The sequence below is a fragment of the Podarcis erhardii genome (genome assembly GCF_964252035.2).
Source record: "Podarcis erhardii genome assembly, chromosome: 3".
Taxonomy (NCBI): Eukaryota; Metazoa; Chordata; class Lepidosauria; order Squamata; family Lacertidae; genus Podarcis; species Podarcis erhardii.
Window position 1 is genome coordinate 56063646 of NC_138507.1, and position 24298 is coordinate 56087943.

At 41.4% G+C, this 24298-nt stretch overlaps 1 protein-coding gene and 1 long non-coding RNA gene across 7 annotated transcripts in view; one reads left to right on the forward strand and one right to left on the reverse strand.

Annotated features, from left to right (window-relative positions):
* TBC1D32 (TBC1 domain family member 32) overlaps positions 1–20958 on the reverse strand; it is a 71968-nt gene extending 51010 nt beyond the window's left edge. For 4 of the 5 annotated variants that reach the window (XR_014155042.1, XM_081856127.1, XM_081856126.1 and 1 more), the window contains exons 1-16: positions 20714–20958; positions 17920–18074; positions 16863–17024; positions 12488–12665; positions 10935–11006; positions 10257–10382; positions 8499–8577; positions 8288–8391; positions 8128–8189; positions 7303–7438; positions 5355–5414; positions 4898–4997; positions 4410–4547; positions 3015–3104; positions 2593–2735; positions 1659–1789 (exon numbers count right to left, since the gene is read on the reverse strand). Coding sequence is in view for 4 of the 5 variants with exons in the window: in XM_081856127.1 (XP_081712253.1) it covers positions 1659–1789; positions 2593–2735; positions 3015–3104; positions 4410–4547; positions 4898–4997; positions 5355–5414; positions 7303–7438; positions 8128–8189; positions 8288–8391; positions 8499–8577; positions 10257–10382; positions 10935–11006; positions 12488–12665; positions 16863–17024; positions 17920–18074 (1736 nt within the window). In the remaining variant the exon portion in view is untranslated. Of the gene's footprint in view, positions 1–1658; positions 1790–2592; positions 2736–3014; positions 3105–4409; positions 4548–4897; positions 4998–5354; positions 5415–7302; positions 7439–8127; positions 8190–8287; positions 8392–8498; positions 8578–10256; positions 10383–10934; positions 11007–12487; positions 12666–16862; positions 17025–17053; positions 17246–17919; positions 18075–20713 lie in introns of those variants that run through there. The other variant, XM_081856128.1, reaches the window with a different exon arrangement.
* LOC309338823 overlaps positions 20540–24298 on the forward strand; it is a 30686-nt gene continuing 26927 nt past the window's right edge. For both annotated transcript variants that reach the window (XR_014155068.1, XR_014155069.1), the window contains exon 1: positions 20540–20585. This is a non-coding gene — a long non-coding RNA (uncharacterized lncRNA). The remainder of the gene's footprint in view (positions 20586–24298) is intronic.

Here is a 24298-nt window from a genome sequence, read left to right on the forward strand (position 1 = left end):
GGCCCTCACTTGTGGGGTGCCTCAGGGTTCTGTCCTCTCCCCCATGCTTTTTAACATCTATATGAAGCCGCTGGGAGAGATCATCAGGGGGTTTGGACTGGGTGTCCATCAATATGCAGATGATACCCAGCTCTACCTCTCTTTCAAATCAGAACCAGTGAAGGCGGTGAAGGTCCTGTGTGAGTGCCTGGAGGCGGTTGGAGGATGGATGGCGGCTAATGGATTGAGGTTGAATCCTGACAAGACAGAAGTACTGTTTTGGGGGGACAGGGGGCGGGCTGGTGTGGAGGACTCCTTGGTCCTGAATAGGGTAACTGTGCCCCTGAAGGACCAGGTGCGCAGCCTGGGAGTCATTTTGGACTCACAGCTGTCCATGGAGGCGCAGGTCAATTCTGTATCCAAGGCAGCTGTTTACCAACTCCACCTGGTACGCAGGCTGAGACCCTACCTGCCCGCGGACTGTCTCGCCAGAGTGGTGCATGCTCTAGTTATCTCCCGCTTGGACTACTGCAATGCGCTCTACGTGGGGCTACCTTTGAAGGTGACTCGGAAACTACAACTAATCCAGAATGCAGCAGCTAGACTGGTGACTGGGGGCGGCCGCCGAGACCACATAACACCGGTCTTGAAAGACCTACATTGGCTCCCAGTACGTTTCCGAGCACAATTCAAAGTGTTGGTGCTGACCTTTAAAGCCCTAAACGGCCTCGGCCCAGTATACCTGAAGGAGCGTCTCCACCCCCATCGTTCTGCCCGGACGCTGAGGTCCAGCGCCGAGGGCCTTCTGGCGGTTCCCTCATTACGAGAAGCAAAGCTACAGGGAACCAGGCAGAGGGCCTTCTCGGTAGTGGCACCCGCCCTGTGGAATGCCCTCCCATCAGATGTCAAAGCGATAAATAACTACCTGACATTCAGAAGACATCTTAAGGCAGCCCTGTTCAGGGAAGTTTTTAATCTGTGATATTTTAGTGTATTTCTGGTTTTTATGGAAGCCACCCAGAGTGGCTGGGGAAACCCAGCCAGATGGGCGGGGTACAAATAATAAATTATTATTATATTATATTATTATTATTCCACTTCGATTGTTGATTAACCACAGTTTATGATACATCCAAATCATAAACTGTAGTTAAGTCTTAGCTACTACTGCAACAAGCCAACCTCATTAATCCAAGGTTTGCCACTGAATTCAGTAAACAGTAAACATTAGTTAATTCTACATTTGTCTGTGTTCAGACACAATGTTTAATTGCGGTTAGTTTAAAACAGAAATGAAACCTTCTGATATCCTCTTATGGAGAAAAGGTAGGTGAGAGTACACAAGCCTGAGGTTTGTTGACGTAACAAGAAATCATAGTTTATCATTACAACCAAATGCAGTAATACTTTAAGCCAAGAAACAAAAGCATGACTAATGAGAAATAACATGAAAATTACAGTGTACGGACCATTCAGGTATTGCATGCAGACTGTTTTCTACAGGTGTGGGAGCCATCTCCTTAGGTACATTTGCATAAACAACAAAACATGCAAGCTGTTCATTTTATAATTCAAATCATGGAAGCGTCTCTCAAGACTTAGATACAACTAATTAGATATGAGAGACAAGAACTTATTTCATAACACTGTTTTTGTTCTTTTAAAACACATTCTCTTACCTACCACCCTCCATGGCAGAGGGCTTCTCTCCTCCATAGAGAAGGAGTGAAAGACCATCATCTGCAGCAGCAATCCTTGCCAAAATATCGGCTATATGTATTAGAGTTGTTTCAGGAGAATTTAGATGCACCTGCACATACATTTAAAAAACTCTGGAGATTAATGTTTTATAGAGACTTTTGTTTACAAACCTTGTGTAACTAAAGGCAAATTATTGTAACAAGACTGAGGAATTCTTACATTATCATCCAGCTTATGTCAATGGAGCTTTGATTTTTTTATTTTATTTTTAAACAATACAGTTGTAAATGATACTGCTGATTTGTATTTAGCTAAAAGTAGCTGTGAGGATAAATCTAAATGTTAACTGACAAACAAGAACAGAAGAATCCAAAGTCCTTTCAAAATGAATTAACATTTATTTCAAATATAAAATAGAAACAGATGGGGCTAAAATAGACTAGCATGCCCATTCCACATTCCTTCTCTTATTGAAACTAGGATGGAAACCTATGACTCTCCAGATGTCAATAGACTATAATTCTCAACATCCCTTATGATGGAAGTTGGAATCCAACAACTGGAGGGTTATAGGTTAGCTGCCCTTGACTTACATGAAATGCAGCTTTCTTCATAATCTTCCCTGTCTCCTTTCCCCACAAATCCCAAGCTCCATTTTTAACTTTGGCTCTTGTAATTCATTACAGCTTAGCCCAGTAACAATATGTTTTATTTCACTGTGGTGTGCACAGCTGTATTGAAACAGATACAGACACAATGTCCCCAATGCAATTCTCACTATTTTGCAATGCACATCTCCATTCACTAGTTATATGCAAGACCACATTGTGCCTGACAATTAAATGGATCACAGCCATTACATTTTTCTACATTAAGTTTTATTCAGGTTTATTTGAAGGAAATACAACCAACCTCTGTTCCATTCAGTAAATAATGTATTGGCTGAAGAAGTGCTTCTATCACTGTATTAGTATATAGACATTCAGTTGCACATTCTTTTCTCTCACAAAGAATTCCAAGCACATCAGTAATAAGGCCTGCTGGAGAATAATTGCCTGACAAATAAAAAGAGACTTGTTTCAAATAGTAAAAAACAACAGAGTGAGCAACACAATCAGATAAAGGAAAAGAAACAAGTGATATTTCTTCCCTCTTGCCAAGCCCACCGTTTCAAATACCCATCAGATGTGAAGAGTCATTCAGTTTTCACTTTAAATATGATGTCATGGTGTCTACAGACACAGAAATGATTAAGAAATATGGAAGTGAACAAACCTTTAATCTCAAAGAAGAAAATTAAAGAATAGCAGAGCAAATATAAAGGGCAATGTTACCTGAATGCACTGTAAGAGTCTTTGGGCAATTTGGGGCGCAATAGATAAGACGAGTAAACATTACGACAAGGTCTGTCAAGGACATCAAATCTACAAAAATGAGAATGGGAAAAATAACTTCATGTTACTTATAATTTAATTAGGAACAACAAACGAATACCTGAATACAAATTTAAGTTAAATTGCTGTAGCTTTTCTTCCATTTCCAACTGCTTCACAGACAGAAACCATTTAATTTAATTTATTACTGGTAGAGCTATTCTAGCAATGTCAAATAAACTGTTGGGTTCATGTTTTCCCTCCTGGAAAATAATGTAATCAAACTTTTTTTGTAAGAGCCACAGGCCAAGGAGGACAGATGGAAGAATATTTAGATGATTGTGTAAGATGATAATGTGTACTTCTTCACACTAAACCAACCTGCCTTGGAAAAACCATAAGTCAGCGCTGCATGAATAAGTACAAGCGAGCCCCAGGCACTTGTCCTCACCCTCCTCTTCCAGTACAACAGCAGGAGGTGGAAAACAGGCAATTGCGGGTTAAATGACCTAGAGTTTTGTTGCATCCCACCTAGGGAAACTGATTAATTTAAACTATGCCATGTTTGGAGAATCATAAACTGTGATTCGATGCTGTCTTATTGTAACTAACTATAGTTTAAACTAACCAGAGTTCCAGTTCCATTGATGTCAGTTCTCTTACTGAGCCATGATAACTTCCCCAAAGGAAGCAAGGTATTCCAGTGCAATGCAATTCTGTCTCGAGTGCCTGTCATTGTCTCCAGCAAAGAACTCAAAAGCAGTATTCTAATTTCCCCATTTTTCCACAGGTACACGCAATAGGTGTGTCCATACAAATTTGTGAACTGGCACACTAGCAGATCTGGTAACTTCTCTTCACTCCCAAGGTTTGGACATTAACAATAAACACCAGTTAGTTGAAAACAGAAAATACATGCTTCCTTGAATCCTCCTCAAGAAAGATGGGTTGAAGAGAATAAAAGTGCATGAACCGAAGGTTGTTTACACTGCACTAAGCTATGGTTTAGCATTATGTCCAAATCGAGCCACTATGTTAGTTCTGATAAACATCTCAGCTTCGCCACTGCTACAGAAAACAACAAAGTTTTGTTATAAATAGGTTTTTAAAAATCCAGATAAAAATAGTGAGACAGGAATTTATGTGTGATCCTTCTATATAGAGCAGCATGGTATAATGCTCCGCTTACATAATTTATGCCACATAATTTACACCCTGTTATACAATCTCTTTTGGATACCTATAAGCCCTTTCCCACAAACAACAGAACCAAAGCTGAAAAAGCATTAGAAAAATGGCCCTAACAGAACACACTGTCATGTTTCTATGCTTCTATGTTCTTTAACACGCACTTACCTTTTCTGTTTTTCAGCTGAATAGGAAACAGTCTTCTGCCTTGTTTATATATCAACAATCTTCCTAAGAGGCTCAGGGAATGAACAAAATATATGTACTGCAATTCTTTTCCAGTGTAAAAATTCTTCTGTTTATTACCTTGAAAGACAAGACAGTTCATGTCAATAAACCTGTGCTGTCTCTTGCTTCGTTCTTGTATACTAGAGTCCAAGCAATCACTGCTATCATGGGCAATAATGTATTTATAAAGAAAACTGCCAAGATCACAAAAAATGCAACCACCAATAAAAATTGGATTTGCCATTTCTAGGTGGGAGGGAAGCCTCACACAGCTGAAATGTTATTTAGAAATTCTGAGATAGAACATATTCTGAACATTTGTCATAAAAAGCACTACTGGAACAGTGCTACACATATTATTAAAATGTAAGCAAAAAAGAAGACTTCAAATAAATATATATTATTCAGCATATGGAAAAAGTACTTACCATTATGCAATGTGGAGGAAGAATTAAACCTGCCTGTTTTATCAACCACTGATTCACAAGTTTCAAGATAGGAAACACACTGCTCAACAGATGCAATAATCTGATGAATAAAACGACAAGGTATATCAAAATTGACAGGAAATGCCTATTGCACAATTCCCTCTATTAATGAAGATTCACTTCACTCACATCATTAGCAAATTTGCATTTGACCCTTTTCACATTAATTTTGAGTTGGTAGAAGTATATACAGGCAGTAGTGTAAATTATAAAGTCTCTGCAGAACATCATATTTAGAATGTGAAACTGAACTTCCTAAATGGCCATATTGATAAACAAAAATCAATTAAGGAGTATGTAATATCTTAAGATATGTCTTGGTTCAGTTGTAACTGATATGTACTTTGTTCCTTGTATTGATGAGAAAGGATATTGACTGATGAAAAAACAGACTCACCAAAGATTTGTATTTTTTTTCAAGTAGCCTTAGCACCACTGTTCTGCTATAATATGCATGCTAAAATGACAAAACAGACATACATTACACTTAAAGCACTAAGTAGAAAATAAAAATGATTCAATTATTTTTCAACTGATTACAAGATCAAAATTGCACAATAAGTTCTGAAGTTAAAAGTAAAGTAAAGGGACCCCTGACCATTAGGTCCAGTCGTGACTGACTCTGGGGTTGCGGTGCTCATCTCGCTTTATTGGCCAAGGGAGCCAGCGTACAGCTTCCAGGTCATGTGGCCAGCATGACTAAGCTGCTTCTGGCGAACCAGAGCAGCGCACAGAAACACCGTTTACCTTCCCGTCGGAGCAGTACCTATTTATCTACTTGCACTTTGACGTGCTTTCGAACTGCTAGGTTGACAGGAGCAGGGACCAAGCAAAGGGAGCTCACCCCATAGCGGGTCGAACTGCCAACCATCTGATCTGCAAGTCCTAGGCTCTGTGGTTTAACCCACAGCGCCTAGTCCATGTTAATATATATCGGGTTGGAGATAGGTGTGGAGAGAAGCAAATAAGTGCTTTGTATTTACTGGAAAACATAGTTCAAATTGTCTGTAAACCTACAGCACTATTTTAATTTCATTTTGACTACTGCCTGTTGACACCAAGGACAATTCTACCCATTCTCTACAGCAGGGGTGGATGTTGCTGGATTTCAGTTCTCATTAGCCCCAGCCAGTATGGCCAGTGGTCAGGGGTAGTGGAAGTTTCAGTCCAACATATGGAGAGCCCTCAGTTCACCATCCACACTCTACAGCATGGGTATGCAAACTAAGGCCTGGGGGCTGGATCTGGCCCAATCGCCTTCTAAATCCGCAGACGGTCTGGGAATCAGCGTGTTTTTACATGAGTAGAATGTGTCCTTTTATTTAAGATGCATCTCTGGGTTATTTGTGGGGCCTGCCTGGTGTTTTTACATGAGCAGAATGTGTGCTTTTATTTAAGATGCATCTCTGGGTTATTTGTGGGGCCTGCCTGGTGTTTTTACATGAGCAGAATGTGTGCTTTTACTTAAGATGCATCTCTGGGTTATTTGTGGGGCCTGCCTGGTGTTTTTACATAAGCAGAATGTGTGCTTTTATTTAAGATGCATCTCTGGGTTATTTGTGGGGCCTGCCTGGTGTTTTTACATGAGCAGAATGTGTGCTTTTATTTAAGATGCATCTCTGGGTTATTTGTGGGGCCTGCCTGGTGTTTTTACATGAGCAGAATGTGTGCTTTTATTTAAAATGCATCTCTGGGTTATTTGCGGGGCATAGGAATTTGTTGTTGTTTTTCCCCCAAAATATAGTCCGGCCCCCCCACAAGGTCTGAGGGACAGTAGACCTGCCCCCTGCTGAAAAAGTTTGCTGACCCCTGCTCTACAGCCTTGTAAAACAAGGGGACATTCCACATGTGTAATAGATTAAGTCATCTATTTCTTAAGCCCAGTCCAGACACCATGCCTCCAAGATGCATTTCCACTGTAGGGATCATGCAATTAATTTGCTTACGGTGGGATTTAGTGTTGCATCCATCATGTGCTAGCAGAGTGCTATAGTATTCCTGTAGTTCGAGTTTTTTGGGGGTTTTTAAAATACAAGTAGTCCTCCTCCTGCTATGTTCTTAACTTGGTTTGGTTTAGTTTGAAATGTTACTGTGGGTTGCATTCTATCCTGGTGAGCCCATATCATTCCCAATAAGCCAGATGAAGGAGAAACCTGCAACCTTCCGTGCAATTCCTCAGAAATTGCAACTTATCTCATCTATTGCATTACACTGACACATTCAATATCAACCTCTTGAAGAAAAGGACTAAGAGGATTATTAGCTCAAGGCATTATCAACAAAGCAATAACCTTGAAGGACTAACAGAAGAAGCTGCAATCAGCAAAATACATACATTTGCTTACCATCCATTTTTTAAACCAAACAGCCTTGAGATCGACTAGAGCCAAAAAGTACACGGGATCCAAAGAAACAGGGTGGCTTGACTCACGCTTTGCTGACAGAAGTGACAGCGTACTCTCCATTATTTCTTCCATGTACCTAAATATGTTATAAAGAACGAGCTGTTAAATAAAATCCCAATGTTCGTACTGATGCCATTTGTATTTAGACTCTCCATCATTCAAAAAAGGAATTTGAAAAGGGAAAGAAATCAGACGCATTTTAATATTTTCTACTTTACTGTGAATATGATTTTTTAAAGTCAATAAATTGTATGTACTATTTTTTTCTATACACCAAAAGAAAGTCACCTTCAAAAGGAGATTAAGAATGTTACAATGAGCAATACTGTATGTTTACTGGGGTACTGTGAATACATTTTGGAATTAAACTGCAATAATAATTCAGAGTATGCAGAACACCATTCTCCATGCTTAAATATTGTGAAGACCAGTTGAAAGGGAAAAGTGATTGTGATCCTAAATCACCAAACAGGAAACAGAAGTGTCACCTGTAGAATCCAAATCAGGAAACCAGCAACTGGCATAGATTAAATAGCACAAAGAGAATAATTGGTTTGGGGAGTTTTAAGTCAAGGAACTTTGTCCTCATAGACACAGATTGACTTATGACAGCAAGCAATGGAACCAAGAAACTTCACTATCGAAAGACAGATGAGTAGCAGTAGTATTTCATGTTTAATAAATCACTGATTTTAGTAATTTAGCACAAAGAAATTGCAACAGGCAAATGAAAACTAAGGAAACAATTGGATAATTGTGACATACTTTTCTGGATGACGAATCCAAAAAGATGGTACTTCCCTCTGGTACTCATTTAGCAGACGTATCTATGAATAAAAGAAAAACAGCTTGTTTGCTTTTTTTAAAGACTGGATGGGGAAAATAACTAAATTTGAAAAAGAAATATGGGAAAACTGATTTGTACCTTTTTAAGTAAACGGATTATATCTGGGTTGCTTATATCAATACCTATTGATATGGTAGGAACATAACTATCTTCAGAAAGGAAGTACATCTCTAAATACTTTGCTGTAAAGAGATAAATAATTGACAAATAATTTAAGAGGCAAAATTAAAAAATGGTTGCTGGCTACAGAAAGCAAGTATCATTTCTCCATTTGACTTAATGAACTTACCCAAACTTGTATACAGTTCCCTTGTCATATTTAGTGGAGAGGAAGAAAATGTCTTGGCATAGAATTTCAAAACTTTGTCCTGAAACAGTAAAAATGAAAGCTAGTTCATAAAATCTAAACAGAATTTCAATGTTCTGCGTCAGCAGCAATGTTATAAAGAATATCTGACTTGTTAATTTATTTCATTTCATTTTTTACCCAGCATTCTTCGAAGGCGTTTCGAACTGTTGTCTTTCCGCCTCACAACAACCCTGTGAGGTAGTTTATGCTGAGAGACGATCAGTAGCCCAAAATTACCTAGTGAACTTCATGAGTGAATGGTGATTTAAATCTGGGTCTCTATAGTCCGAACCTGATACTAACCACTATACCACACTGGCTTCTGTAGCTCTAACATACACCAGATGCACCTGTAGACTTTTCATTCTAAATAGAGTATTGTGCAAAAGCTGAAAATTGTTATAATAACATAACTCCCTATACTGACAGCTGAAGGACCTGGGCCTATATATAAACACACAGACAACAGGCTATACAGTGGTACCTCTGGATACGAACGGGATCCGTTCCGGAGCCCCGTTCGCATCCTGAAGCAAATGCAACCTGCGTCTGCACATCTGCGGGTCACGATTTGGGTCACGATTTGCCGCTTCTATGCATGCGCGTGACGTCATTTTGACCGTCTGTGCATGCGCAAGCAGCGAAACCCGGAAGTAACGTGTTCCATTACTTCTGGGTCGCTGCGGAGCACAACCCAAAAGCACTCAACCTGGAGCAACTTCAACTCAAGGTATGACTGAATACACAAAACACGTTGTATAGAGGCCATGCCAAAATGTACCTACGGGACCTCTCCCTCAATATCTGGAGTTACCTTGATGGGAGAACACACCACCACTGTATCAAACAATAGTTGTCTATTTCTTTGACATCTGATAGGAGGGCATTCCACAGGGCAGGTACCACTACCAAGAAGGCCCTCTGCCTGGTTCCCTGTAACTTTGCCTTCTTGGTAGTGGTACCTGCCCTGTGGAATGCCCTCCCATCAGATGTCAAAGAAATAGACAACTATCTAAAGTTTAGAAGACATCTTGAGGCAGCCCTGTTTAGGGTAGTTTTTAATGACTGATAGAATCATAGAATCATAGAGTTGGATGTCTTAATGTATTTTTAATCTCCTGCTGGAAGCCGCCCAGAGTGGCTGAGGAAACCCAGCCAGATGGGGGCCCGTAAGGCTGTTTTCCCCAAACCATGTCATATGTGGCAACAAGTGTGGGGTAGGTAAGGAAGTACTTACAAAGGAACAATCAGGAGCTTAAACTGAGCTTGCAATTATTCTTTTGCAAGCAGCGACGCTGTGATCACCCATCAGCACTGACAGTGAGCATGCCTGAAGTTGCCACCTGATGTTGTAATGGTATGAAGTGACTGACAGGCTGACAGCTCTGTTCACCTGTCAAAATGGCTTGTGGGGAAGCTCAGGATTCAGCCTACCAAACAGAAAAGCTTCCCAATCCCTGCGATACAACAGGGACAATTAAAACGCTGCACACATAATTTTATGCATGCTATTCAAGGAAGTAGTAGTAGTTATAAAGAAAGACATACTTAACCTGCTTCATTTAAAATCCCAATAGTCACTTTTCTACATGGAATTTCTGAGAGGTACGTAAAATCTTTGCATGTGCTTTGATTTTGAACACTATATAAATTATGACCAAGCGATACATTAGGAATGGTAAAAAATAATTTCCTTACACTGAAATTGGAATCCGGATCTGAAAGTGCTGTTGCAAGATGTTTACGTAAATTAGCCCAACTCTCACAGTTTAATATATCAGACGGAGGAGCAGAACATAATGTCTGCATAGCTTCCTGACGCACCTGCAACATCAAGATAAGATATGGGTTTAAAAAAACACAAAGAGTATTATCATATTAAAACAGAAATATTCAACCAATTGATGACGTGCGCACACACACACACACGGTAAGGTAAAGGACCCCTGGACGGTTAAGCCCAGTCAAAGGCGCCTATGGGGTGTGGCGTTCATCTCAATTTCTGGCTGAGGGAGCTGGCGTTTGTCCACAGACAGCTTTCCGGGTCATGTGGCCAGGATGACTAAACCACTTCTGGTGCAACGGTGGGGGGGGGGGGGAGGACAACCAGTGGACCATAGAATAGTCTACCCTCCTCTATATGTTGTCCACCTTTAGCTCTCCTGCACAATGCCTCCATACTTCTGCTTTCCTTAGAGTCTAGATCTCACCTTCCTCTTCCTAAGTCTCAAGCCCACATTTGTATAAAGAACTAATAACCAATCATGCCCCCTCCAAATGAGACTATCCAAGTTCACTCAAGCAACGTGAGCTTAAGATGTGCTAAAATAAAAAGTATTGTCTAAGTGGGTGTGTCCTAATGCCTTTTAGACTCACCTCCTTAGGTTGTGCCGGATCAAGCCTTTCTACAAGTAGTTGCAATTGTTCTTGATTCATGAATGTATAACTCTGTAACACATTGCAAAATGCTCATTAAGTAACTCATTAAATTAAAAAGATTAATACCTATAATAATTAGCTATTATTAGTGAAATAAAAATTATCTTTAAGGGATCCACATTATCTTAATGAAATATTAAGGGGGTATTGTTAATTATAAAATATAAGGAAAAATGCTACCTTTCTATTTTTAATATCCTTTCTATTTTTAATTATACAACATGTGATACATGGTTTACCAACCATAACATTTTGTAGAAATAAAGGTCAGACATTTTGGAAAGACCTAAACTTTATAGTGCTGCTCCCAGTAAAAAAAAATCACAGAATCATAAAACTGTAGAGTTAGAAGGGACCCTAGGATCAACTAGTCTAACCCCTGCAATGGAGGGATCATTGAGAAGGTTTAAGTACATAATTAATATTCAAAATGTTTACTAACTTTTATCTGGGAAGTAAAGTATTGTAATTAGGCTTAGTACTTAAATTGTATGGGGTGCATGTACACCTTTGGTCCCCACCCTGCACTCAGCTCTAACCTGTGGCTCCTAGAAGCTGTCAGAATGTGACAGCTGGCCAGCTAAACCAAGTGAAGATAGCCGATGGAATTAGTGAATTAGACGCTTCCGCCTGCATGTGAAGACAGGCTCTGGCGTACTGAGCCCTAAGGCAGTTGTATGCCTCCTTCCAGCAACTCCTGCAGCGAAGCTGGTGTCAAATGTATAGCTCTGCTTTCCGTTGGGCCATATTAGCAAGGCCAAGAGTGCGGGTCTTGTCATCTGGGCAGCCCAGGACCTCCATACACACTGCCCAGGCTTGCACCTCCAGGAGGTCACTTCAGTGCTGCTAACACAGCAGTTTGACTACACCCCTGGAGGAGCACTCCATTGTCTCTCGAGACACAGAGATGCCAACAACAACTTAAACTGACTTCAATATTGTGGGTACCCTGTGCACACAGTGGAGATGTGTAGAACTGCACTGAGGTTGATGGGAAATCTTAACGCTGTAAGAATTCTATGCATGCCCTCAGATAAGGTATTCTAACTTTCAGTGGAGATAATACAACCCCATAAAAACCAATAGGCTTTCAGCCCTCGATCTAAATGGAATGGATTTTATCTATTGATTTTGCAGTAACAATTTAAAGAAAATATAGCCTCAAGTCTGGCAGTGTAAGTCAGAGAAAAGAATTTCTCATTGATTTCATCAGCACCAAACAAGACGATGAACATGAAGATGAAATCACAGAAACCAACTAGGGCTCTCCATTAACTCTAATGGGAGTGTATTTAGATATGACAGCTATTTTGGTGGCATAGCTCAGCAGGGAAGTAAGGCCCAGCCCAGGGGAGGATTGAATGGCAACTATGGTCAGCTAGTCACTCTTCCATTCCTTACCATACCTGTGCCTTCCCCTTACACCCTTGTTGTTACAACAGCATAAAATATGGTGGCCCAACAAGATTATTACATAGACATGGCCATACCTGATTAAATGAAGAATCACTATCAGAGCAATTATCTGTATAGTAACTGCTGTGCTGTTCTGTTTTCACTTTCCTCTGAATTTCCTTATAGCGCATCTGATCTTCTTCAAACTTGTTAATTAAAGATTCAACTACAACCATCATAACATTCTTCAGAGAATGCATCATTTCTCTATACCTTCAGAGCAGAACAAATGTTATAAAAACAAACAGACTAAAGTTCACAAATCATATTGCACACAGGCTGAACTCCTAAGCACGAACATCAATGGGACTTAGTTGTGGGTAGGTAAGTACAGTCAAAAGGAAGTGATTGGTCTCTTTTTGTGGGGGCTTTGCACTGGTAGCAGCACAGTCAGAACAGAAACTTCTAAGGCGAAGCAATGGTTGGGAAGTTACCTTCAGAGATGTCCAACCATACTAGAGGGAAACCATACAAATGTTAGTACCTATTCACTTAAGGACTTTAACACAATAAACTTGAAAGTGGAGACTTAACTGGAAAATAGAAAGGTCACAGATTGCCATAGCAAACTGATTTACATTCAGATACAAAGCAACCAAGCTAGTATCGGGACCAAAGAGCAACAGAACAGGAAAATATAGTCTCTGTATTGCTGAACCACAAACCATATCTTTGGGAAACCTAGTCAAGGCTGCCTTGGGTGTTTTTAGGTTCTATATATTTTCTGACAAGACAAAGGTGCTGTTGTGGCCAGGTGGGGAATAAATCTGTTCTGGATGAAGCCACTATCCCCTGTAGGAGCAGATTCAAAGACTACACCACTTTTGTTGCTTGAGGTCCAAATAATCTCAGTTCTAGGAATGCCTATCTCCAGTTTAAGTTGATGTGCCTTCCTAGATTGCAACAGCTTTGCTGCAGTGGTCCGTGCTCTGTTGAACTCTAGATTTGACTACTGTAATGCAATCTGCATGGGGCTAGCATTTAAGACAGTCTGGAAGTTGCAGCAGAACACTATCATATTATACTTAGACTTTGAGGGGAACTAGCCCCGTTGTATATTGGGGGGGGGGGGTTGTGTGGAGAGAGTCTCTTCCTGTAAATTCCTGGGAGTTTATCTTAGTGAAGGCCTCACTTGGAAAAACAATATAACTCAGGTGGTTAGGAAGGCCCAACAGAGACTCCATTTCCTCAGGGTCTTGCGAAAGAACAATGTTAAACAACAATTGATGACCTCCTTCTACCTGACCACAATAGAAAGTGTCCTCTCATATTGTATCACAGTGTGGTACGTTCGCTTGACAACCACGGAGAGAAAGTCTTTATAGAGGGGGGTGAACACAGCACATGATATCATGGGCTGTCCCCTGAGCACGCTAGATGACATCGTAAGAGTCCGTTGCCTTAGGAGAGCGAGAAAAATTCTCAGGGACAATTCACACAGCACCTCTTTAATCTTCTACCCTCGGGCAGGAGATATAGAAGTATAATCAGTCATACCAACAGGCTAAAAAACAGTTTCTATCTGTGGGCTGTTAGGCTGCTGAATGGAAAATAATATAGTGCAACTGACTTTCAGGGTTGGTGTGTTGTGCGACAAGCACAGAGAGTGCAATGAGATTGAGTGTTGGGAGGGGGAGGCTCGGATAATTTCATTGTACACAGGTTGAACACTGACAATAAAAGTACTACTACTACTACTATTATTATACCTATCCTTCTGGAATTGCACTAAATGCCCATTTGCTACCAGGCCCAACTCAAGGTGTTAATGTTAGCATATAAAGCCCTAAACAATTTAGAGCCCAAATGCTGGAAATACTGCCTCTTCCTGTATCTGCCTAGTCAGACACTGTAGTCTGCAGGGTAGGTCCTTAATGTGGTCCTGTCAACAGATGTATCAATAATGCAAGATAGGGCCTTATCCTTGGCTGTGACCAGGTCATGGAATTCCCTCCCACTAGAGATTCAGTAGTCCGTCCTTCCAGTGAAAAGGGAAAGGGTACTGGGAAGTAAAGGGTATATGGGATATTTATTTGTGCTTTTATACATTGCCTTCCTAATCACTCCCCTTTACAGTCTTAAAAAAGAAACCCATGAAGATTGAGAATCCTAAATAACAGTATCTAGCCTTGGGTTTTTTGGTTTTTTATAAACAAAGGCTACCCTACAGGAATGAACATAGCCTGGCATTCATCTGTGCTCTCTAAAAATTATTTCTTTGTGCGGTTGGCTCAAAACTGACATGCCATTCCTAAATGTAAATAAATGGCTTATTAAAAATACAGCAGTCCACACATTAATTTATAAAAGCAATTAAGCACTGATTAAGTAACGAAGTTTTTCACAATGACATTTCTAATTTCCTCTCACAGAACAAGGCCATCCACATATCATTGAAATTACTATTAAAATGTTCCTAAGATTGATCTCATCATTAGAGGTTCACTGAACTTTTCTACAAGGGGTCCTCCTTACCCTTGGTACTTTCACATTCGTCTTGCAATCTCCCACTGTCTGAAGGTTATCTGGCTATATTTAAAGTGATCAACACTTCCAGTAATATTTTGTTTGGTAAAATCTCATAACTAACCGGGCTGACAGAAACATTTCAGTAATTAGTATTTATTGAATGCACTTCTTACCCGTTGTAAATAATTATAATTGAGTTCTAATTTTGCTACTATTCACAGAAATTGTTGATAATCATAATATCCTAATCCAATACCACCTATGAACACAAAAGCACCAGTATACACACAGCAGTGTCATGCTCACACAGGCATCCCCAATTAATGCCAAGGACAGATATGTCCTCACATCCAACAGCACCAATGTAATTACACTGAACAGTGAAAATCCCACTTAACCGAAATCTTTTTACTGGACCACCTGATGGGCTTCAGATTAGATTATAGTTTACAGTCCCTCCCTGAATCCCTTCTTAGAAGTAGAAAAGATGCATAAACATTGTGTGCATACCTCTAGCTTGTTACAGTGAGGTATTCTGCAGCACAGTGCTTTAAAGTAGCATTAAAAAAAAAGATGCAGAAGAAAAAACTACTGCAACAAATACAAACAAAAACAAAAACACCAAAGAGTAATTTTTGGTGAAGGCTTGCAGATAATAAATTGGCTGTACTTATTACACTGCTTCCTTCCAGAGACATTTTGTAAAATGTACTGTAAATGCAGTGAAACTTTGAACTTAGGGGGGTGGGTTGCATTCTTTGGTAAAGTACTTACTGTAAAGAGCTTATTGTACAAATTCATCTGAATTAGTTTTAAGCAGGATATATCTTCTCAACATTTCTGGTCAAACTACACTCTACAATTTTGGCTACAATTCCATTTACATGGAAGTAAGACCCACTGAACCCAATTGGCTTACTCCTTGAGTATACATGTATAGGATTGCGACACCATGCCATTATTCCATGGTACCTAGCACACTTGTTTAAACAAAGTAGCAGAAACAGTCATTCAGAAAGAACAGGTGTCTCAGGATATGCATGGAATGTGAGGTGCACATTAACACCAAGTCTTCCCATGCTTATACTTATGGAATCAAAATCATACCACTGACACATGAGCAAGGTATAGGCAGACTCAGCATAATTCTGAGGTACATACAAGTACCAAAACTCTGCGGGGTAGAAAGCTAAGGAAGGGAGACACCAATTCAAAAAACAACAACAACCCAGCCCCTGAACTACTCCACAGCACAAACCAAGAAGATTAGAAAAATCTGCTGGATCAGGTCAGTAACCCATCTAGTCCACCATCCTGTTCTCATAGTGGCCAACCAAAACTATTGAGATGCAAAGGAAAAACTAACATGGTTGGGTGGGAGCAGAAGAGAGCTGCAGGAACAGAAGGAGACACACACAACAGACATATTGTTCACACTGAAAAACTAGATCTTGACTGAAAAAATAATAAATGTAGCTGGAATTGGATACCAAGTGCGTCTACCCCACCCCACCCTCAAAAAGATCCAAAAGGAGAGGAAAAAACAACAACCCAAAATTAGCCTAGTGAGGACTGGGCATGTTCAGTGGGCCTGGGATGCTGGCTAACATTCAAGGAGAGGAGAGGAAAACCAGGGGGTGAGGACAGGATAAAATGGCTGGAAACCAGTATTCTACACTGCAGTATTTTGTTGCAGGGCCACTTGTTTGAGTTTTAATGCCAGCATAAAGTAATTTTTTTCTGGCTTAAGCAAGGAAATATTACAAACAATGCCAAATCTGAAGCCAATCTTTCAGAAGAGTTACAATAATGAAGGGACACGATTTCTGAAGGACAGTGCCAGGAACCGATAAAATCAGGTATAAGCAGGAAAGAACATTTGAGAAAGTCATTCTTTTTGGACACTGTAGGTTTTTACATGTGTTTTGTACATGTACTCACTCTTTTGATTCTCGAGTCTTTTTAGTAACATGCTGTACCAGTGTATCATAGCCAGATCCTTCACCCTGATTTTGTGCAGATGTACATTTCTCAGTTTCTTCTTCTATTACAGAGCCCAGCATGCTACTTATATATTGCCTAAGATACTTCACAAATTCATAGCTGTAATAAACATGTAAAGTATAACTTACTTTGTGCTGTTGTATTTTCAATGTTACATAAACTGTATTTCATCAGGCTACTGCTAGAATTCTGTACAGCAGGAGTTGGTCTAGGAACCTGTGGTCTTCCAGATGTTAATCCTATCATCTCTGACCACCAGTCATGCTGGCTGGGGCTGATGAGACATCTGGTTGTTAGATTCCACAGGTTCTCCACCTCTGCTGTAGAGATGTCATGAAAGATTAGCAGATTTTTAACAGTAGATTTGCAGAGGTGAAAAGAAACTAGGTATTTAACTCACACCGAGCTTTAAAAGAATTTGCGGTCTATCTGCCAACTGGAAAAAATAAAGTATTTCTCCATAAATACTTAGTGTACATAATCCTGTGGCTGCAAAATTATCAAACACACATAAAAAAATAAGATGTAAAGATATATCTAATGTCTCAAAAACCATAGTTCACAAATGTTTTCAGTTATTATACATAATGCCACAAAGCAGCCTGCTAGATTTGTACAGATGGCTCAGTATTTTTTTTCATTCCAAAGTATCTTACAATTAACCGCTTGCCCACAGACCTGGGGCAAGCAATAATTCTTTCCACATGAGCAGCTTGGTAAAAACACCCTGTGAATGACAGACAAGCATTTAACTAAGTTGGAAATTGTATCTTAAAGACATCTGCAGTATTGTAACATCTCAATTTCTAAAATCAACTGACTTGAACATTATATGTATGAGTACCCGCAATGTTCTAACAACACACAATCAAAAACATTGCTTACTGCCAGTCATCAGCTGCAAAACTGCAGCAGCAAGTTTCCCCACATGGATCAGCAGTCACTATTCAGTTGCTTCAATGATGACACAAAAATAAACTTTCAAAAAAATTACTTGTGAAAATTTTCATCTGTTTCCTCCAGATGTAGAAGAATCTCTTCTGCACACTCTACTGATGGCGCTCCTGTGATTTTTTCTTTGACACTTTGCAGTAACTGTCTGAGCATAGACTGCAAAAGAGCTTCATCTTCACTAGAAAAATGAGACATCTAAAGAAATAAGCATAAACATCGCATTTCTGTAATACACAGTAATACACAACTCACTCTAAGCCTTTACAGATTTAGACTGAAAGGAAATGAAGCCTAATAAGTTCTTAGTAGAAATATGAGATAAAGAAATCTAATTCTAATTTTATATGATTATTATCTGCTGTTGCTGTATTACGTGCATTCCCCAGGCCCAAATTCCTGGTTTTTTCTTTCCTTTACTGCCTTTCTCTCAGGCAGCAGTGACACAGGTAAAAGGAATGCTATTTTATCATCTTTATTAGCATGAATGGGCCTACAGATATGGCTTTGGGCTGACAATGGATGATCAAGGTCATAAAAAGAAAGTGTTAGGTTTTCTTGGCATCCTTAAACAATTCCTCCATTCTTAGAAATGTGAAATCCATCAAAGTTTGGGGGAGTAAGAACAAGAGGCACTAGGAAATTGATTCCGGGCAGAGGTAAAGGTAAAGGTAAAGATACCCCTGCCCGTACGGGCCAGTCTTGACAGACTCTAGGGTTGTGCGCTCATCTCACTCCAGAGGCCGGGAGCCAGCGCTGTCCGCAGACACTTCCGGGTCACGTGGCCAGCGTGACAAGCTGCATCTTGCGAGCCAGCGCAGCACACGGAACGCCGTTTACCTTCCCGCTGGTAAGCGGTCCCTATTTATCTACTTGCACCCGGGGGTGCTTTCAAACTGCTAGGTTGGCAGGCACTGGGACCTAACGGCGGGAGCGCACCCCGCCGTGGGGATTCAAACCGCCGACCATGCGATCGGCAAGTCCTAGGCGCTGAGGTTTTACCCACAGCGCCACCCGCGTCTGGGCAGAGGTAGAGAAACCTTAATAACTTGTGAGGAACTTAGGGTTGTATCCAACTAAATATTACTCAAAGAAAACCCATCAAAATGAAGACAGCTAAGTTAGTCATGCCCATACAAGGGGCCACTCTGAGTTTTATTAACATTAGAAAAACACCTTAATCTAATGTAGTACTGAAGACAACTCAGTTAATACTTGAAACTTTCATGGCAAAGGACTTCAGTGAGACTACATGAATGCTTTATGTATTTTACCACATCAAAAACAATGGCCATACATATGGAATCATAACTACACCCAAACAAAAGTGAATTCAGAGAAAGAAGTGCCTAGGGAGCAATCTATAGGAAGAGCTACCAGGATGTGCAGGGTTAGGATCTAGCAGATCTCTGGTTGAGAGTTGCCAGCTGGACTACTCTGATTTAACTCCTTCTATCCTTGGCTTAGCGGAAGATACACCAGCTTATCCTCCCTGCCCCTGCCATGTTCCTGGAACATCTCACCTGATGGTCTTGGCTCAGCTGGGATGGAGAAGATATGCAAAAGGGTGGTGTAAATGTTTTAAAGGTTTATTTTCTCTCTGCCAGGCTTGGGCCAGCTCAGCCAGAAGTAGGCCCATTAGGCTCTGGTGTATGGTACTTTAAATCAGTTTAACTTGGCACCACTTTACACTAGCTTCTTGTGTAAAGGGTTGCTCCCCTAATGTCACATTTCCCTGCACCTTGAACTCAGGAATAAATCCTCCTGAACTCCTTAAAGAAACTTCCAAAGTAAACATATACAGAATTATAGGGCCGGATTTAGGCTTGATGAGGCCCTAAGCTACTGAAGGTAATGGGGCCATTTATATGTCCAGCTGTCCTTTGTCAACAACAAATTGTTGCTGTTGTTTGTGTTGAATATATGCTATATGGTAATTTATGGACCTAACAGGTATTTAAAGCCATTTGCACATAACGAAATATGCACAGTCCATGCAGAATGTAGGCACCCTATACAAAGAAATGAGAAAACCAGTGATATTTTAGGGAGCAGGCTAACAGGCCATTACTTACATCATAGGAGCCTACGCAGCACCAAACACTGTTGCTGTATGCAGGTTTTATTTTATTTGCTTTTTTAATTTTATATTTTGGAACTGTACATCCAGGGTTTTTTTTCCTTTAAATTTTTTGGGGCCCCCATGAGAGTGGGGCCCTAAGCTATCGCTTGTTTAGCTTATACGTAAATCCAGCACGGAGAATTATGCAATTAAAAAGTTTACTGTGTACTTAAGATTCCACCAATTTCAATGGGTCTTAGCTGTGAATTGAAAACCATCCACCATCTGCCCTTACATATTCTATGTTTGGGTGGGGAAACCAAGAGTTGGAAGGTTCCATAAAGAGGCAGAAAGAAAGGTGCATTGCAAGATGGCAGTACTGTACAACATGGGTAGCTTTAAACCTGAGCGTTGATTTTTCGAGACAGCAGAGTGGCCAGCTGATATGGGAGAGACAGTTTCAACAGAAGAGTTTCAACAGCTTTTCACAGCAACTTGGTCCGCAGCAGTTTATCAGGCAACCGTTCCCTTCCACGGCATTCAAAGCGTCACCTGCAGCGCAAACTCCTGCTTTGCGCCAATGGCACCGAAATGAGTCGCGGGGCGGCGGGCCAAGAGCGAGGAGAGACCAGCGTGGAAAGAGCCCGGTAGGTGTGCCCGCCCGCGACCCGGCGCTGCCAATCCCGGGGGAGCTCAACTGCCCAAGAAGCGCGCCTCACGGCAGGATGGCAGCCTAAGGCTGCGCGGGACGGGGAGGCGCAGCGAGAGCGCTTACCTTGGGCGAGAGGAGGGCGCTCTCTGCCCTCGGCCGCCGAGGGGCCTAGAAAAGGAACTGGGGCGCTCTCCCGGGAAGGAGCCTCCGGAGCGACGCCCTCCACTCCGGGAGAAAGAGCGAGGGTGGGATTCGCCTTCCAGCTGCTACACAAACGCTCAACTTCTACCCCGGGCGCGGCCCTTAGCAACCGCCCGCCGCAGCCTCGCTCGCCGCACGGACGGCCTTAGCAACGGCGCCGGGGAGAGATGCGCCGCGCGGAGGTTGCCGGGAAAGGGGCGGGGCGAGCAAGCGAGAATCCCCAGCGCGCGCTTGATTATTCCAATAAGGGGCTCCCCGCCCACAAGGCGGGGTGCAAAGACTTGAGATCCCGTTTGCATGGAAATCAACGTAGCACAGATCGTTTTGCATAGCTGCTCCATATTATATGTGTATTGACTTGTTGGCTGCCTGTTTCCGCCGCCCGTTGACAAGCTCTCCGGACAGCGCACAGTAAATGTTGTTTGTTGAGGCTGCGATCCTATGCTCGCTAGTCCCAAGAGTAAGCTCCATTGAATTTAGTGCATGGGGTCTGGCTGAAAGGGATAGGCTAGGTTACAGCACACACCCCCCCCCCCACGATTGCGTGCCCCCGAGCGATTGTTTCAAACCACAGTCTACCTCCACAGTCTAACTTTTCCAGGCTACCCCCTCCTTGATTGTATAAAGTCACCACCAAGGAACCCCTGCCCTATACAAAGCATTATTCAGAACAACGGTTTGTACAACCCACTGAGGAAGAGGATGACACAATCAAATTCAAAACAGTAACAATTCATTCAAAATCCAATTAAAACTGGTGAAATATACTCTGAGTCGAGTGTGAATTTCATGCTCTTTATTCAGCTCATAGTAGCAATGAATGAAACTTTCCCCAAAACGTCTAGCTGTATACAGTACAGTGGTACCTCGGGTTACATATGCTTCAGGTTACATGCGCTTCAGGTTACAGACTCCGCTAGCCCAGAAATATTACCTCGGGTTAAGAACTTTGCTTCAGGATGAGAACAGAAATCGTGCTCCCGCAGCGCGGCAGCAGCAGGAGGCCCCATTAGCTAAAGTGGTGCTTCAGGTTAAGAACAGACTTCCAGAACGAATTAAGTACTTAACCCGAGGTACCACTGTATACATTATTTACACAATGGGCCCCGTGTGATTGGCTAATTCCGTGCTGTTTCTGTAGGCCAATCAGGTCGCTGATTCACTGGAGCTGGATTGGGTGGCTCCTGCGGACCAATCAGACTGCTGCATTCTGGATCCTATTGTTCTAGGATTTAGCTCAGTACATAACTAGTTTAATTTAATTCATTTACACCTCCAGTGCCCTTCTGCCACCCCCTTGCCTTAGTGCTCTCCTAGGTGATCACACTGCCCCGCAGGCAGTAATACAACCCACTTTGGGAAGCCTGCCTTATGCACAGCCCTTTGTGTTGAAGGGGAAAACAATAATGATGGTGACATGTTGACACTGAGGATATTAGAAAACGAGTCCCAAAGCTTGAACAAGGCCACTATTGTTTTAACTAATTAAAATAAATGCAGTGTCTTTAATAGCTAATATCATTTGGTGGGCTACCAGGCTTGAGTTTATGTTATGAAATAACATTTTATCAATTTTTCCTCCTTCAGGGAGCCATTCCTGTCAAGGAACTCCAGTACACTGCATAGGGTTGTGGAGCATATTCTGTGGGGCACACAGTCAGCTCACATTGAACACTCTTGGGCTCACCATCACACTTTGTAGCTGGACAGTTTGTTGCAAGGTAAGGTAAAGGACCCCTGGATGATTAAATCCAATCAAAGGCACTATGGGGTGCGGCGCTCATCTTGCTTCAGGTCAAGGGAGCCGGCGTTTGTCCACAGACCACTTTCCAGGTCATCTGGCTAGCATGACTAAACCTCTGCTAGTGCATGGAGGACAGTGACAAGTGCCAGAGCACATGGAAACGCCATTTACTTTTCCGCCGTAGCGGTACCTATTTATCTATTTGTACTGGTATGCTTTCGAACTGCCAGGTTGGCAGAAGCTGAGACAAAGCAACGGGAGCTCACCCCATCACAGGGATTTGAACCGCTGACTTTCCGATCAGCATGACCAAGAGGCTCAGTGGTTTAGACCACAGCGCCACCTGCTCCCACAATTTGTTGTAGAATGCAGCCAATAGAAGTCTTGCAGATTGCACAGGAGGGTCAGTAATTGGATGGCTAACCAAGCTTCCTTTCAGGGACATTTTCCACCATTATCTTTTCATTGAGGCATTCCTGATAAGCTTCCCAGGCATTTCGAGGTTTCCTGGAGCATAGCTTGAAAGTTCTGCTGCTCCATGAGTACAGCTTTCTGTGACCCAGAAGATCACTGCAATTTGTAAAATGTATTAAAATAATACATTTTTGTGAAAGAGATGCACCATGGTTTCTTGGCTCTGAACGCTGGCTTGAAGAAGAATTCAAGGGGCTTGAATGCTTGCAGACCTTTTATAGAGCTAAAAAGAGAGTGGCTTATCTTGGCCTTGCCTTTTCTGAGACTGAATATACCTATCATCAAAGCAAAAATTGGTATTGCCCAAGTATGATACAGTATTAGGAACTAAAGAAATTGAAGGTACCCTGTGGCATGAAATCGAAAGCAGCTTATTTTGCACAAGTTTTCCAAAACTTATGGAAGATAGTTCCAAATACTGTCTACTGCAGGGGTAGCTAATGTACCCTCCTGATGTTTTTTAACTACAATTCACATCATCTCTCTTTACTGGCCATGCTGAATGAGCCTGATGGAAGTTGTAGCCCAACAACATCCGGAGAGTGCCATGTTGGCTACCCTTGATCTATGCTGTCTCAAGCCACTGCAGTTTTGACCCTAGATTCCAAACTCTTTCTTTTGAACCCTGCGAGTTCTTCCCTTTATTTGCCGTGCTGTTTCTGTGAAAAAATTGTCTCTGTCAATACTGGAGTGGTGGGAGTACAGAGGACCCTCTTTTATGTGATTGTCTTGAGTTCCAGTTTTCCGGCAAGAAGACAGTAGCAACAAATTCATTTAGCCATATGGATCCCCTGCCTTCCCTTTGCAAACAGGGAAGGGGTCAAGTAGCTTATCCACATCAAGAAAGTAGCTATCTACCACCACAACTAAAAAAAAAGTGTGAATTTTACCACCACTTGAAAATGCCTGCTGCAAAAAGTTTTTTGATTACTTTTATTTTTAAGTAATCAAAACTTTTTGTAATGAAGACATTTCAGCTGGGTTTTTAAAACCCCTTCAAAGACACATTTGCAATGCAGTGCAATGATCTTGAAATGTTAAACACACACGCCATAGTTAATCCTGAAGGAGATTCTTTCCTCCTTATAAATGATCGCTAGAAATGTGTCAGAGTAATGCTGCATCATACATATTAATAGATGGAACACTTTTCAGCAGCTGGCTGTTCTAAATAATATAGAGATGCATTACAATTAATACACATCATAGAGAATTATGATGTAGAGCATGTATTATACATAGCTAAGCGTTGTGCAAAGGCTATATCACTTTTAAGAATATTTATAAAG